Source organism: Neovison vison, chromosome 6 (genome assembly GCF_020171115.1).
Source record: "Neovison vison isolate M4711 chromosome 6, ASM_NN_V1, whole genome shotgun sequence".
Classification (NCBI taxonomy): Eukaryota; Metazoa; Chordata; class Mammalia; order Carnivora; family Mustelidae; genus Neogale; species Neogale vison.
In genome coordinates, this window is record NC_058096.1 from 112,658,922 (window position 1) to 112,671,068 (window position 12,147).

General features: G+C 36.9%; 1 protein-coding gene across 4 annotated transcripts in view; it reads left to right on the plus strand.

The window, feature by feature from the left end:
* LOC122908806 (interleukin 1 receptor accessory protein) overlaps positions 1 to 12,147 on the plus strand; it is a 128,606-nt gene that overhangs the window by 36,950 nt on the left and 79,509 nt on the right. For all 4 annotated transcript variants that reach the window (XM_044252001.1, XM_044252000.1, XM_044251999.1 and 1 more), the window contains one exon: positions 9,928 to 9,992. In XM_044252001.1, coding sequence (XP_044107936.1) covers positions 9,929 to 9,992 — 64 coding nt within the window. In that variant the 5' untranslated portion in view covers position 9,928. The remainder of the gene's footprint in view (positions 1 to 9,927; positions 9,993 to 12,147) is intronic.

Consider the following 12,147-nt stretch of genomic DNA (forward strand, 5'->3'; position numbering starts at 1 on the left):
AGTTCTCTCTTCTGAAGGATGAAACTTGATCCTATTTCTTCCCTCACCCCACAGAACATGTTGCTATTCAAAATATTTAAGAACAAAAGGAAATCAATCTGTTCCCAATCTATTCCAAGCTTCTAAAGATGGCAGGTGGTATATTATATATGTCCTCTCAGAGTTCCAAACACTTTGAAGCTATTTAGTAACAAAGGGAAAGGCCATATCTAAGATGAGCGTGCTAATGTTTTCTGGAGCGAACTTTGACTTTGCTGTTGTATCAAGGTTAGCAACACTGGCTTCATATGCTGAAAGTTGGGACATTTCATTGATCTTTCTGTGTGCCTCTACTCCTGGACTTTTCTGGAACATTCAGTACTTAACAACAGGACAGTGTTATTTTCAAAGTAAATGTTGAAAATAGAAACCATATTTAGGTTAAAACAGCTTTCATTTATTTAAACTGTCTGAAAGGGTTCACAAATCATTTGTGGAGCTTTTAAAAAGGAAGACTCATGCCACTTAAAATTTTTTTTAATTAACATACAATAAAATTGACTTTTTTTTTTTTAAAGCACAGCTCTATGAATAATAACTCATGTATAGACTCATTTAATCACTGACCCAATCAGGGTATGGAACTCTACTATCCCCCAAAGGATGCTTTTGTGCTATGACTTCAGAGTTAACACCTGTCCACTCACTACCTCTAACCCCTGATCTGTTCTCTCTCATTCTAGTTTTGTCTTTTTGGGAATGTCTTTTATTTTATTTTAATTTTTTAAAAAGATTTTATTTATTTATTTGACAGAGTTCATGAGTAGGCAGAGAGGCAGGCAGAGAGAGAGGGGGAGTCAGGCTCCTTGCTGAGCAGAGAGCCCCACATGGGACTTGATCCCAAGACCCTAGGATCACGACCTGAGCCAAAGGCAGAGGCTCAACCCACGGAGCCACTCAGGCACCCCATGAATGTCTTTTAAATGGAATTAGACTGTTGGTAATCCATTGAGACTGGCGTTTTTCCCTTAACATAATGCCTTTGAGATTCTTCCAAGTTGTTATGGACAGCTTATTGTTTTGTATGACGGAAAAGTAGTCTGTTTTTCAGATGTACAAGAGTTTATCCATTCGCCTGTTGAAGGACATTGGCGTTGTTTCTAGTTTTTGACGATTAATAACAGAGTTGCAGTAAACATTCATGTACAGGTTTTTGTGTGAACGTAAGTTTCCAGTTCTCCTGGGTGAATACCCAGGAGTGGGATCCTATGGCAAGTGTATGTTTAACTTTATAAGAAGCTTCCAGGTTGTTTTCCAGAGGCTATGCCATTTTATAGTCCCAGCAGGATGGTTTCAGCAGCTCTGAATTATCTTCTGCACTCAGCATTGCTGGTATTTCTTACTTTAGTGATTCTGAAAAGTGTGTAGGGATATCTAATTTTGTTTTTAGATTTTCATTTCCCCTATGGCTAATGATGTTAAACATCCTTTCCTGTGTTAATTTACCTTCTAAATATCCTTTTCCGTAAAATGTCTCTTAAAGACTTTTGACATTTTAGGGGTGCCCGGGTGGCCCAGTCAGTTAGGGATCTGATTTCATCTCAGGTCATGGTCCCAGAGTCCTGGGGTCTAGCCCCATGTCAGGCTCTTTGCTCAGCAGGGAGCCTGCTTCTCTTTATCCCCCTCTGCCTGCCACTCCCCCTCCTGTGCTCTCTCTTTGGGTCAAATAAATAAATAAAAAATCTTGAAAAAAAAAAAAGACTTTTTACATTTTAAAATTGGGTTCTTTAGATGGGTAAAGAAGAGGTGGAGTTTGTATGCAACCTATAGACAGAATGAAATTTTACCATTCATGACAACATGGATGGATGGAGGAGATATTATGCTAAGTGATGTAAGTCAGACAAAAAAAGGCGGGTACCATCCGAGTTCACTTATATTTGGAATCTAAAATACAAACAAAAAACAGAAATAGATTTATAAACACAGAGAACAAACTAGCGGTTACAAGAGGGAATGGGGGAGTGAGTAAAATAGATGAAGGTGATTAAGAGGCACACACTTCCAGTTATAAAATAAATAAGTCACAGGGCTGAAAAGTACAGTATAAAGAATATAGTCAGTATTTTAGTAACTTTGTATGGTGACAGATGGTAACGACACTTAGCATGGCAAACAACTGGTAATATATATAATTGTCACATCACCATGTTGTATACCTGAAACTAATATAATATTCTGTCAACTATACTTCAATTTAAAAAAAAGTTGGGTTGTTTATAGTACAATTCCTACAGTTTTATTATTCCTTTTCAAAATGTTGTTCAATATTGAAGGTATTTCTCGTTCCATATAAGTTTTAAAATCAGCTCGTCTGTATCTATAAATAAATCTTGCTAAGATTTTTTTCTTGGAATTTTACTAAGTCTGTCAATAATTTGGGGAGAGAATTTACATCTTTTCTATGCGGAGTCTTTCAATCTATGAATATGGTATGCCTCCTGCATTATTTTCAGTTACCACTCTAATAAATAGTCAAAAACTTAGTGACTTAAAACAACATTCATTTATTATATCACAGTTTCTGTGAGACAGAAGTTCAGATAAAATGTTCTCTGCCTGAGTCTTACAAAGTTAAAATTAAAGTGTCTGCAAGGCCGTGTTCCTTTCTGGAGGCTCTGGGGAAGAATACAGTTCCAAAGTTGGGCAGAAGTTTTTTTTTTTTTTTAAGTTTTTATTTAAATTCCAGTTAGTTAACATACAGTGTAATATTAGTTGCAGGTGTACAATCTAGTGATTCAACAATTCCATACAACACCCAGTGCTCATGGCAAGAGTGCGCCTTAATCCCCATAACCTACTTAATCCATTTCTCTACCCACCTCCCTTTTGGTAACCACCAGTTTGTTCTCTATAGTTGAGTCCGTTTCTTAGTTTCTCTCTCTTTTTCTTCCCTTTGACCATTTACTTTGTTTCTTAAACTCCACATATTAGTGAAATCATATAGTATATTTGCTTTCTCTGACTGAATTATTTCACTCAACGTAATACTATCTAGCTCCATCCATGTCGTTGCAAATGGCCAGATTTCATTCTTTTTATGGCTAAATTATATATATGTATATATATATATATATATATATACACACACACATATGTAATATCCCACATCTTCTTTATCCATTCATCACCTTCATCAATCAGTGGACACTTGAGCTATTTCCATAATTTAGCTACTGTAAATAATGCTGCTGGAAACATTGTGGTGCATATAGCCCTTTGAATAGCATTTTTTTAATAGTATTTTTATATTTTTTGGTAAATACCTTGTAGTGAGACTGCAGGACAGTAAGGTAGCTCAATTTTTAACTTCCTGAGGAACCTCAATACTATTTTCCGCAGTGGCTGCACCAGTTGTATTCCCGTTGACAGTGTAAGTGTAAGAGGTTTCCTCTTTCACCACATCCTCAGGGTACCGGGAGCATTTTATTCCCTATGTTGTAGGCCATAGGTACCTTTTGTCTTACTGGCTATCAGGCTGTCAGCTGAAGGTATCTTTCAGCTCTGGAGTATCACAGGCATTCCTTGACAGGTTGCTACATTTATCTTTAACATCAAAAGACTTTTGGGTTCTCTTCTTGCTTCACATTTCTTTATCTATCCATTGTATCTCTCTCACTTTAACCAGAGAAACTTCTTTGCTTCTAGGGGTTGATGTGATCAGATTGAGCCCATGTGGATAATCCAGTATAATCTTCATATTTTGAGGTCCATACCCTTAATTATATTTGCATAGTTCTCTAGCTAAGTAGGTAACAAAACAGGTTGCAGGAATTTAGGGCATGGGGCCATTTTGCCAACCACATATTTCTATTTATTTAGGTTATTTTTAATTTATTTTACCAACATTTTGTATATTTCAGCATACAGACCTTCCACATGTTGGTTAGACTCTTACCCAGCGTTTCTTTTTTACTTACTGTGATGAGTATTTTAAAAAGTTTTTTCCATTGTTATTGCTAGTATATAGTAATATATTTAATTTTTCTGTGTTGACTATGTACTCTGTGACTTGACTTATTTAGTTCTTTTTTTGTGATAGATTCTTGGGGGTTTTCTATGTTGGAAATTGCATCATCTGTGAATAGCCTTATTGTATTAGTTTAGACTTCCAGTATGATGTTGAATAATAATGTAAATGAACATCCTTGCTTTGCTCCGAATCTGAGTGGAAAAGTATTCAGTTTTCAACATTAGATGTGATATTAGATGTAGGTTTTTTGAAGATACTCTTTATTGGCTTGAGGAGGTTCCCTTCTACTCTTAGTTTGCTAAGGCTTATATCATGAATAGATACTGAATTTTGTCAAATGTTCTTCTTGGATCAATTGACATAATCATGTGGTTTTGGTTTCTTTAGATATTTCAAATACTGAATCCAGACTTGCATATCAGGGATAAACTGTTTGGTTTTGGGATATCTATACAGTTATTTTCTTATGCTATCTATGGCAGAGTTTAGAATCAAAGTGATATTGTGTATCATAGAATGAATTGGTAGCTGTTCAGTCTTTAATTTTATGAACGAGATTATGTAGAATTGATGTTATTTAATTTTTAAATGTTTGATAGAATTCACCAGTGAGATCATCTGGAGCTTGGGAATTTCTTTTTTGTAAGGTTTCTAGCTTCAATTTTAATCTTTGAAAATAATTATAGACCAATAAGATTCTTCTTTTCATTTTGGATGAGCTTTGATAGTTTGTGGGTTTTGAGATATTGGTATATTTCATTTAAATTGTATAGTTTATGTGCCAGATAATTTAGTATTCTCTTATTACCATCTTAATGCCCATACAATCAGTAGTGATGTACCCTCTTTCATTTCTGATATTAGTGATATGTATCCTTTTTTCCCCTTCTTGGTTCACCTGGCTAGAGTTTTAGCAATTTTTGTTGTTGTTGTTGTTGTTTTCAAAGAGCTAACTTTTGGCTTCTTTGTTTTTTCTCTTTTAAAATTTTTGATCTCTATTCTTTTCTTTTTGCTTGCTTGTTTTATTCTTTTCTTACTCTAGGTTCTTAAGGTAGAAGATTAGATTATTGACTTGAAATTTTTCTTTTCTAATATAAACCTTCTAATACTACAAATTATCCTCTAAGCACTATTTTAACTGCATCCCACACATTTTGGTATGTTGTATTTTCATTTTTGTTCAGTTTAAAATATTTTCTAATAATTGTCTGTTTTAACCCATCAGTTATTTAGACACACAATTGGTCCTTGAACAGCCTAGGTTTGAATTGTGCAGATACACTTATACACAAATTTTTTTCAATAAATGTTCTACAGTAATGTAAATGTGTTTTCTCTTCCTTATGACTTTCTCAATAACATTTTCTTTTCTCTAGCTTACTTTATTATAAGAATATACAATATAATACATATACAAAATATACATTAATTGACTTTTTATGTTATTGGTAAGGCTTCCAGTTAAAAGTAAGCTCTTAGTAGTTCAGTTTTGGGGAAACTAAAAGTTATGCATGGATTTTTAACTGTGTGAATGGTTGACACCCCTAATCCTGTGTTGTTCAAGGGTCAGCTGTAAATTCCTTAATTTCTAGGCGTTTGAATATTATCCTGCTATTCTTCTTTTATTTATTTCTAGTTTAATTCTATGGTTAGAGGATATATGTTCAATTATTTTAAACATGTTTAAGGTTTGATTTACGGTACATGACATAGCTGATCTTGCTGAATGTCCTATATATACTTGAAAAGAATATTCTATTATTTAATTTTGGAGTCCTCATATAATTGTTTTATCCATTCTACCCAGGTTTATAGCTGGATTCATTGAGAGCAAAAGAGTAGATTATGCTTATGATTATTATTTTAATCAGAATTAGAGTCTTCCATGTCACTTTGCTGACACTTTTGATTACTGATAAATATTCTTTTCTGAAGTATTCTTCACAAGGGTCCATTTATGGTTCAAACACTGCATAAAAGATTGATGGTGAAAATAACTTTGATTTCTTAATAAATGCCATCTCTCCTTTTCTGTAAAATAAGATGATTAATAACTTGTCCTATGCCCTTTAGAAGCTTGTTTGTCATCTTAGGTGAGCATACATACAAGATCTGCTCAAACTTTATTAATAAGTTAGAGAAGTAAGTTAGATACAGTTACTGACTATCAGTAAGTTAGGACCTGTATGAGTCAGGGCTCAAGAAGAGAATTTGGCTGCAGGGCATGGAGATGACCATCTAGGGTTTGTGGCTTGGTGTTAATGACCAGGTTTTCAGTGGACAGATCAGAGCAAAGGACATCTGTCCTCCAGGAATGAAGCGGGTGATAAGAGCATTGTGGTAACAGGAGGCTTATCCAGCTTGGGAAAACCTTACAAATTTCAGGGGACAAATTCAGGCTTTTGTAAGAGTGCTGAAAAGCACCAGGTTGAAGTTCAAAGCCTCAGCTAGGTTGGTGGGCTTCAGAGAGTGACTGGGATCGGGGTATGGGCTATGTGTGGAATCAGGAAACTGAGGGAGAAATCCAGCCCTGTGGCCTGGAGAAATGTGCAGAAGGAAGGCAAATGTGATTCATAGGTAATTCCAGCCTTGGGGCAGCAGACCTAGTTTCATCCTGTCACCTGTGGACTGGGTGAGAGAATCACTGGTCAGAGCTGATGCAGACAGAGGTAAGGAGATCCTGAAGCTTATAAAACCTAGAGAATGCAGGCAACGGAATTATTCATAACCAGGAGTTACTGTTAAAGTGGTGACCACACGTTAACAGTCATCATTAATATTGTTGTGGATTACATAGAAATGAGTGTATATTTGAAACTCTTTGCCAGGTAGTATAGACATCCGAGTTGATATATCAGGAAACAATGAAATTAAATATGAGAGAAGTACTCAGATCTAAGAGCGGACTATGAAAATGATTATATAGTAGGTATAATGGGTAGCGTGGAAAAGGCCGACTGGGAATTTATTTTTGTAAGTTGCAATCATCTGAAGCAAGGGCAGAATCTTTTAAACACCATGGCAATAATCTAAAGCTAGGTTGTAATTCAGACCATGAGAAACCGTGTGTTATTAGCAGGTTCCTTTGCTTTCTGACAGCTTCTCCATCTCTGAAAATATCCAGCACTCTCTCTCCCCAAGAAACAAGAACCAAAAATGTATGACTAGTCACAATAATAAAATTCTGAGGGAGAATTCAAGATGATGTTAAATGAACCAGCCAACCTCCTCCCACTAACCTTGGTACCTTTAGTCTGTCAAAACCAGCCTGCACAATCACATTTCCTTCTCAGTCTCCTTCATTCTAATTCATCGCAGGACAGGACTGACCCTGGATTTGTGTTTGCACACAGGTTATCTTTAGATTGGCTTTACCTTGATGACCTGACTTCTTGCTGCCTCTGACATAATCCAGTTACTCAGGGGAATATCAATTAAGGCCCTCAATCACACTAATTAGAATGTCTTCTAAGTGCTGCCCTAGGAATTCAGCAGCTTATAAATAGGCAAATTGGGAAAATCTAGAGGTGTGAGTTTTGTTTTGTTTTGTTTTCATAGCCGAAAGCAATTTAGGAGGTAGAGTGCTTTAGCATAGCTGAGTATTGGAGCTGAAGTTACTGTGCCCTGAATCTGCAATGAAATATCTAGTTGTTTTCCACTGACAATGGATTAATGCAGAATTATTAATTACTTTTATTAATGAGTTGGATGAAGACATAGGTGGCATGCTGATCAAGATGATAGATGACACAAAGCTAGGAATTAAACAATTATTTTGATGACAAGTTCAGGAGACAAAATGAATTTAAGACAGAATATAGTCGCAATCCATCCAACACATGCCCAGAAGAAATGATCTCCAGCAGGCACAATCCGATGCTCACATCAGTCTTCTAATCAGAAGCCTTCAGTGGTTCCCTATTTTCTGTTTAAATTAAATCCCAAGTCCTTTGCTATTCAGGGCCTTGCCATATTCTGATCCTAATACTCCCTGCCTTCCAACAAAGTCTTCTGTAGTTCTTTTACTAATACCTTGTGCTTGAGCCAAACCGAATTATCTACAGACTATTTCCTTTTTATGTTCCATGCTTTGCCTATCTCTGAACATTATTCCCCACGGAGTTTCTTTTCCCCACTTTCCTTCTGTTTCAGTTCAGTTCTTGCTCAGTCAAAAGCTACTTCTTGTTCTTGGTCTTTTTTCATTGCTTTGGATGGAATTATCTCTTTCTCTTGCTGATCTTCAGCGATACTTATCTGTTCCTCTCTGTGTTTATCACTGTTTAGTTTGTATCGTCATTATTTTGGTACCCATTTTAAGTCTCTTCTAGTGCTTAGTGCTCTACCTTCTGTCTGAGAAATCTTTGCATGTCTTGTAGTGGCCCTACATGTGTCTTCTTCATAGTTGACGATGATGAAATAGCTTATCTCCTCTCCTGGGGAGAACTGCCTTTAGAGGAGACTTTACATCTTGCTCACCAGAGGCCCCTGCAACTGTGTCAAGGAGACATGTAAACAGAAAGTGCCTCACACATGTTTCATTGAACAAATGAAGGACTGACGAAAGAGTTCCTTAAGTTAACGGTGTAAGAATTGGAAGAGAAGGGTGGTGGTAAGAAAGAAACCTTTAATCTCTGGGATTAAAAATGGCTGTTTAGGATATAATAAATTCACTTGTCACTTTTGAACAGTCATGCTAAAGAAGGAAGTACAATATGAACTAGAGATTTGTGGTGATGTGTGGTCAAGAGAGGTGACCGCTTTTGGAAATGTGCATTGTCCTTTAAAGTGATCATACACTCTGGATTGCTTAGGCTGTACCAGTTTATACCTTTTGTTTCAGTGGCACCCTCTTACAGCTGTCTCCTTTTAAGTGCTATTATCGGGCTACCCTATTTATCAAATACCTCTTTGACCTTTTCAGGATGGTAGGTCCCTTTGGTAGTGAAACTTGTGCCATTGCATTAGTTGGCCGGGGGGTATCAGTCTCATTTCTGGCACTTACTAGAGATGTGATCAGGACAATGACCAAGACGTCTGTAAGCACTCTTATGTGGCTGCTCTGTTCAAAATAGCAACAGTCTTGAATATGGAATTTTTCAGTAATATCCAGGTTTCAGTATTTATAACCCTATCAAGATTTTATCATGGGGAAGATATGTCTAGGGCAGTAGGGAAATAAATATCTCACAGAGTTGTTAAATCTCTAGGTCTTCTGTATTAGAGATCACACAACCAAATGTAAGGGCAGAGTTCTTGCTACTTGGCTGTTCTAGCTGGCTATCAGTAGAAAGGCTGAAGGTCACAAAAACTGGACTCCAGCTTCATCATTTGTCTCTTCCAGGGAGAGGAGGAGAGCGGGCACAGCAGAGAGTGAGGTTTAGATCTTCCCCTTTACTCCAAATTCCAAGTGTGGTGGACTATAGACCAAGTCTGCATCCAGGATTTCTAGACCTTCTAGTCATCACTATGAAGGATAAGTGTCTGGATCATAAAATGTTAATAGTTGGGAACAGACCACATGAATGCCAAGGAGGGAAAGAAGATCAAATTTATCTGCCAGAAATGTGACTCCTGGTGAAAAAAGTCAAGAGGAATATTTTCCTTAAGTAGGCAGTTGTAGTTGAATGATTAAGAGATAGTTCTGCAGCCAGAGTGCTGAAGCTTAATCATTATTCTCCTACTTTCTAGGCAAAAGATGTTGGTTATCTTATTTAAACTTGTCTCAGTTTCCTTATCTGTACTATGGGTGTTAAAAAAAAAATCTTATTGGTTGGTTCCTGCAATTAAATTAGTTAATATTGTAGACATGCTAGAATAGTTCCTCATCCATCCTTAGCTTGTGTATGCGGTAATTATTACTTAAGCTCTAGAGTGTGGTAAAGTACTCTCCCTTAACTTTGTATTTATGTTGACAGGATGGGACTCCTGTGGTGTGTGATGAGTCTCTACTTCTATGGGATCCTGCAAAGTGATGCCTCAGGTAAGCGAATAACTTTTGACAATCTATTAAAATATGAATTATCTATAGGATAATGTGTCAAATTTTTCTGAAAAATGTGTTAAGACTACATAAGGTTTATATCCGTTGTCTTCTCTGGTACCACAGAATCATAGATGTGACACAATCATCAATTTTGGTGATGATACCTCTAGTCTTCAGGGGACAAAATGTACTTAGGGCAGTGGTCTGATTTGTATAAATATAGGAATTTTCCATCACCTTCACATCCAAACGAACTAGAATCCTGCTTCTCTCCCTTTACCTCAGGTCCGATGGGAAAAGAAATGACAGTGATGGTAGCATGTCTCTGTTTTCCAAACTTCAGCCAGTGGTAGAAGAGGCATTGAGGCTAATAGTCTATTAAGACCTTTTAAGAGCAAATGAATAACGATGATTTCTTGTCATACTGCTACAATCTAGGAGAAAAAGGACCTACAGTTACATTCATCCCCCCACCCCACCCTTTGGGTGTTGTTCCTTAAGAGACATTGAGTTTGAATTACCAAGCTCAGTCATCGGGTCTGGATCATATGAAATCAGAGCCAGAAGGGATCTGAAAATTCATCTTTCCAGAACTCCTCTCATCTCCAGAATTACTGGACCACTCTGTGGTTACTCTAACTAGTGATCATCTCATCACAGTCCATATGTCTTTGGACTGACCAAGTTCTTAGAAAGTTTTTAGTGTATATAATTGAAATCCATTTCTGTCATTTCCACATTTCTCTGGTTCAACTCCTTGAATTTCATAGAGGATACTCAGTCCAGTGGTTCTTTAATTTTAATTCAGAGAACCTAGATATCTTCATTTGAAAAGGCTCCTCATGTATAATTCCCCTGAAGACCACAGACAATACTTTAAATATCAGCTTTAATTCCTCTTCTGTGTGAGAGGTCTTCAAAAATGTTAAAATAATGATCGCATAGCCATGACATTGTTTTCCAATATATTTCTTCAATCGTTCTTCACATGGTATGGATTGGATCCCTTCTTATTCTGATTATCTTTTCTGGGTATGTGTTTCGATTTCTATACCACTTAAAGAATTTGGGTGGCTCAGTTGGTTGGGCATCTGCCTTTGGCCCAGGTCATGATCCCGGCGTCCTGGGATCGAGTCCCACATCGGGCTCCTTGCTCGGCAGGGAGCCTGCTTCTCCCTCTGCCTCTGCCTGCCTCTCTGTCTGCCTGTGCTCGCTCTCTCCCCCTCTCTCTCTGACAAATAAATAAATAAACTTTAAAAAAAAAATTAAGAATTTAATTGATACCAAAAATAAGACTAAAAGGCATATAACTAGGACAGAATGCAGCTCAATGCTGAGAGAAGTGGAGATAACTTCCAAACTTGTTGACCCTTTTCTCATGGAAAGCATATTTCCTAATCTGGCTGATATTCAGCATATGCTGGGGTACACTAGTACTAGTACACATACAGAGCTCCTGGCTATTTAAACCAGTGTTTGCCCTGCTTGATTAAGTATCCCATTTGACTGGTCAGTGGTGGTGATGTCCTGATTTTTAAATATGTTACAGACCCCTGATTATTATTAGTTCTTATTTGATTTAGTTCAGTGCTTGAATATTATCTGCTTACAGAGGCCTTACTTAACTTAACCACTTTAGCTAAAATAGCCCTCCCTATCAAACCTCTCTGTATCTACCTATAGTTTCCTTCCTGACTCATCTCATCATTTCTCGACACCATGTTAACTTTCTCTTGTCTCCTCCTCCTCTGCTTTTCCTTCTCTCTGTTCTTTTCCTTCCCATCCTCCTCCTTTCCCTTCTTTTTCTCTCTTTCCCTCCTTCCCTTTCTCCTTTCATCCCTATTTCACTGCTTGTAAATGGTCCAAGGTCAGGAACTTAGCCCCTTTGTTTTTTACCCAAATACTTGGAATAATGATTGGCACATAGACACATAGTAGGTATGCACTCTCTCTTTCTATCTATATATTATAAATAGATGGATATATATATATATATCCATATATATGTGTATATTTATGTGTATGTAAATATATGTATATATGCATATACACACACGCGCGCGCACGCGCACACACACACACACACACACATATTATAAATGGATGGAAAAAAAGTCTTTTCACTTCCCCTTTGCCAAAATTGGCCAATTTT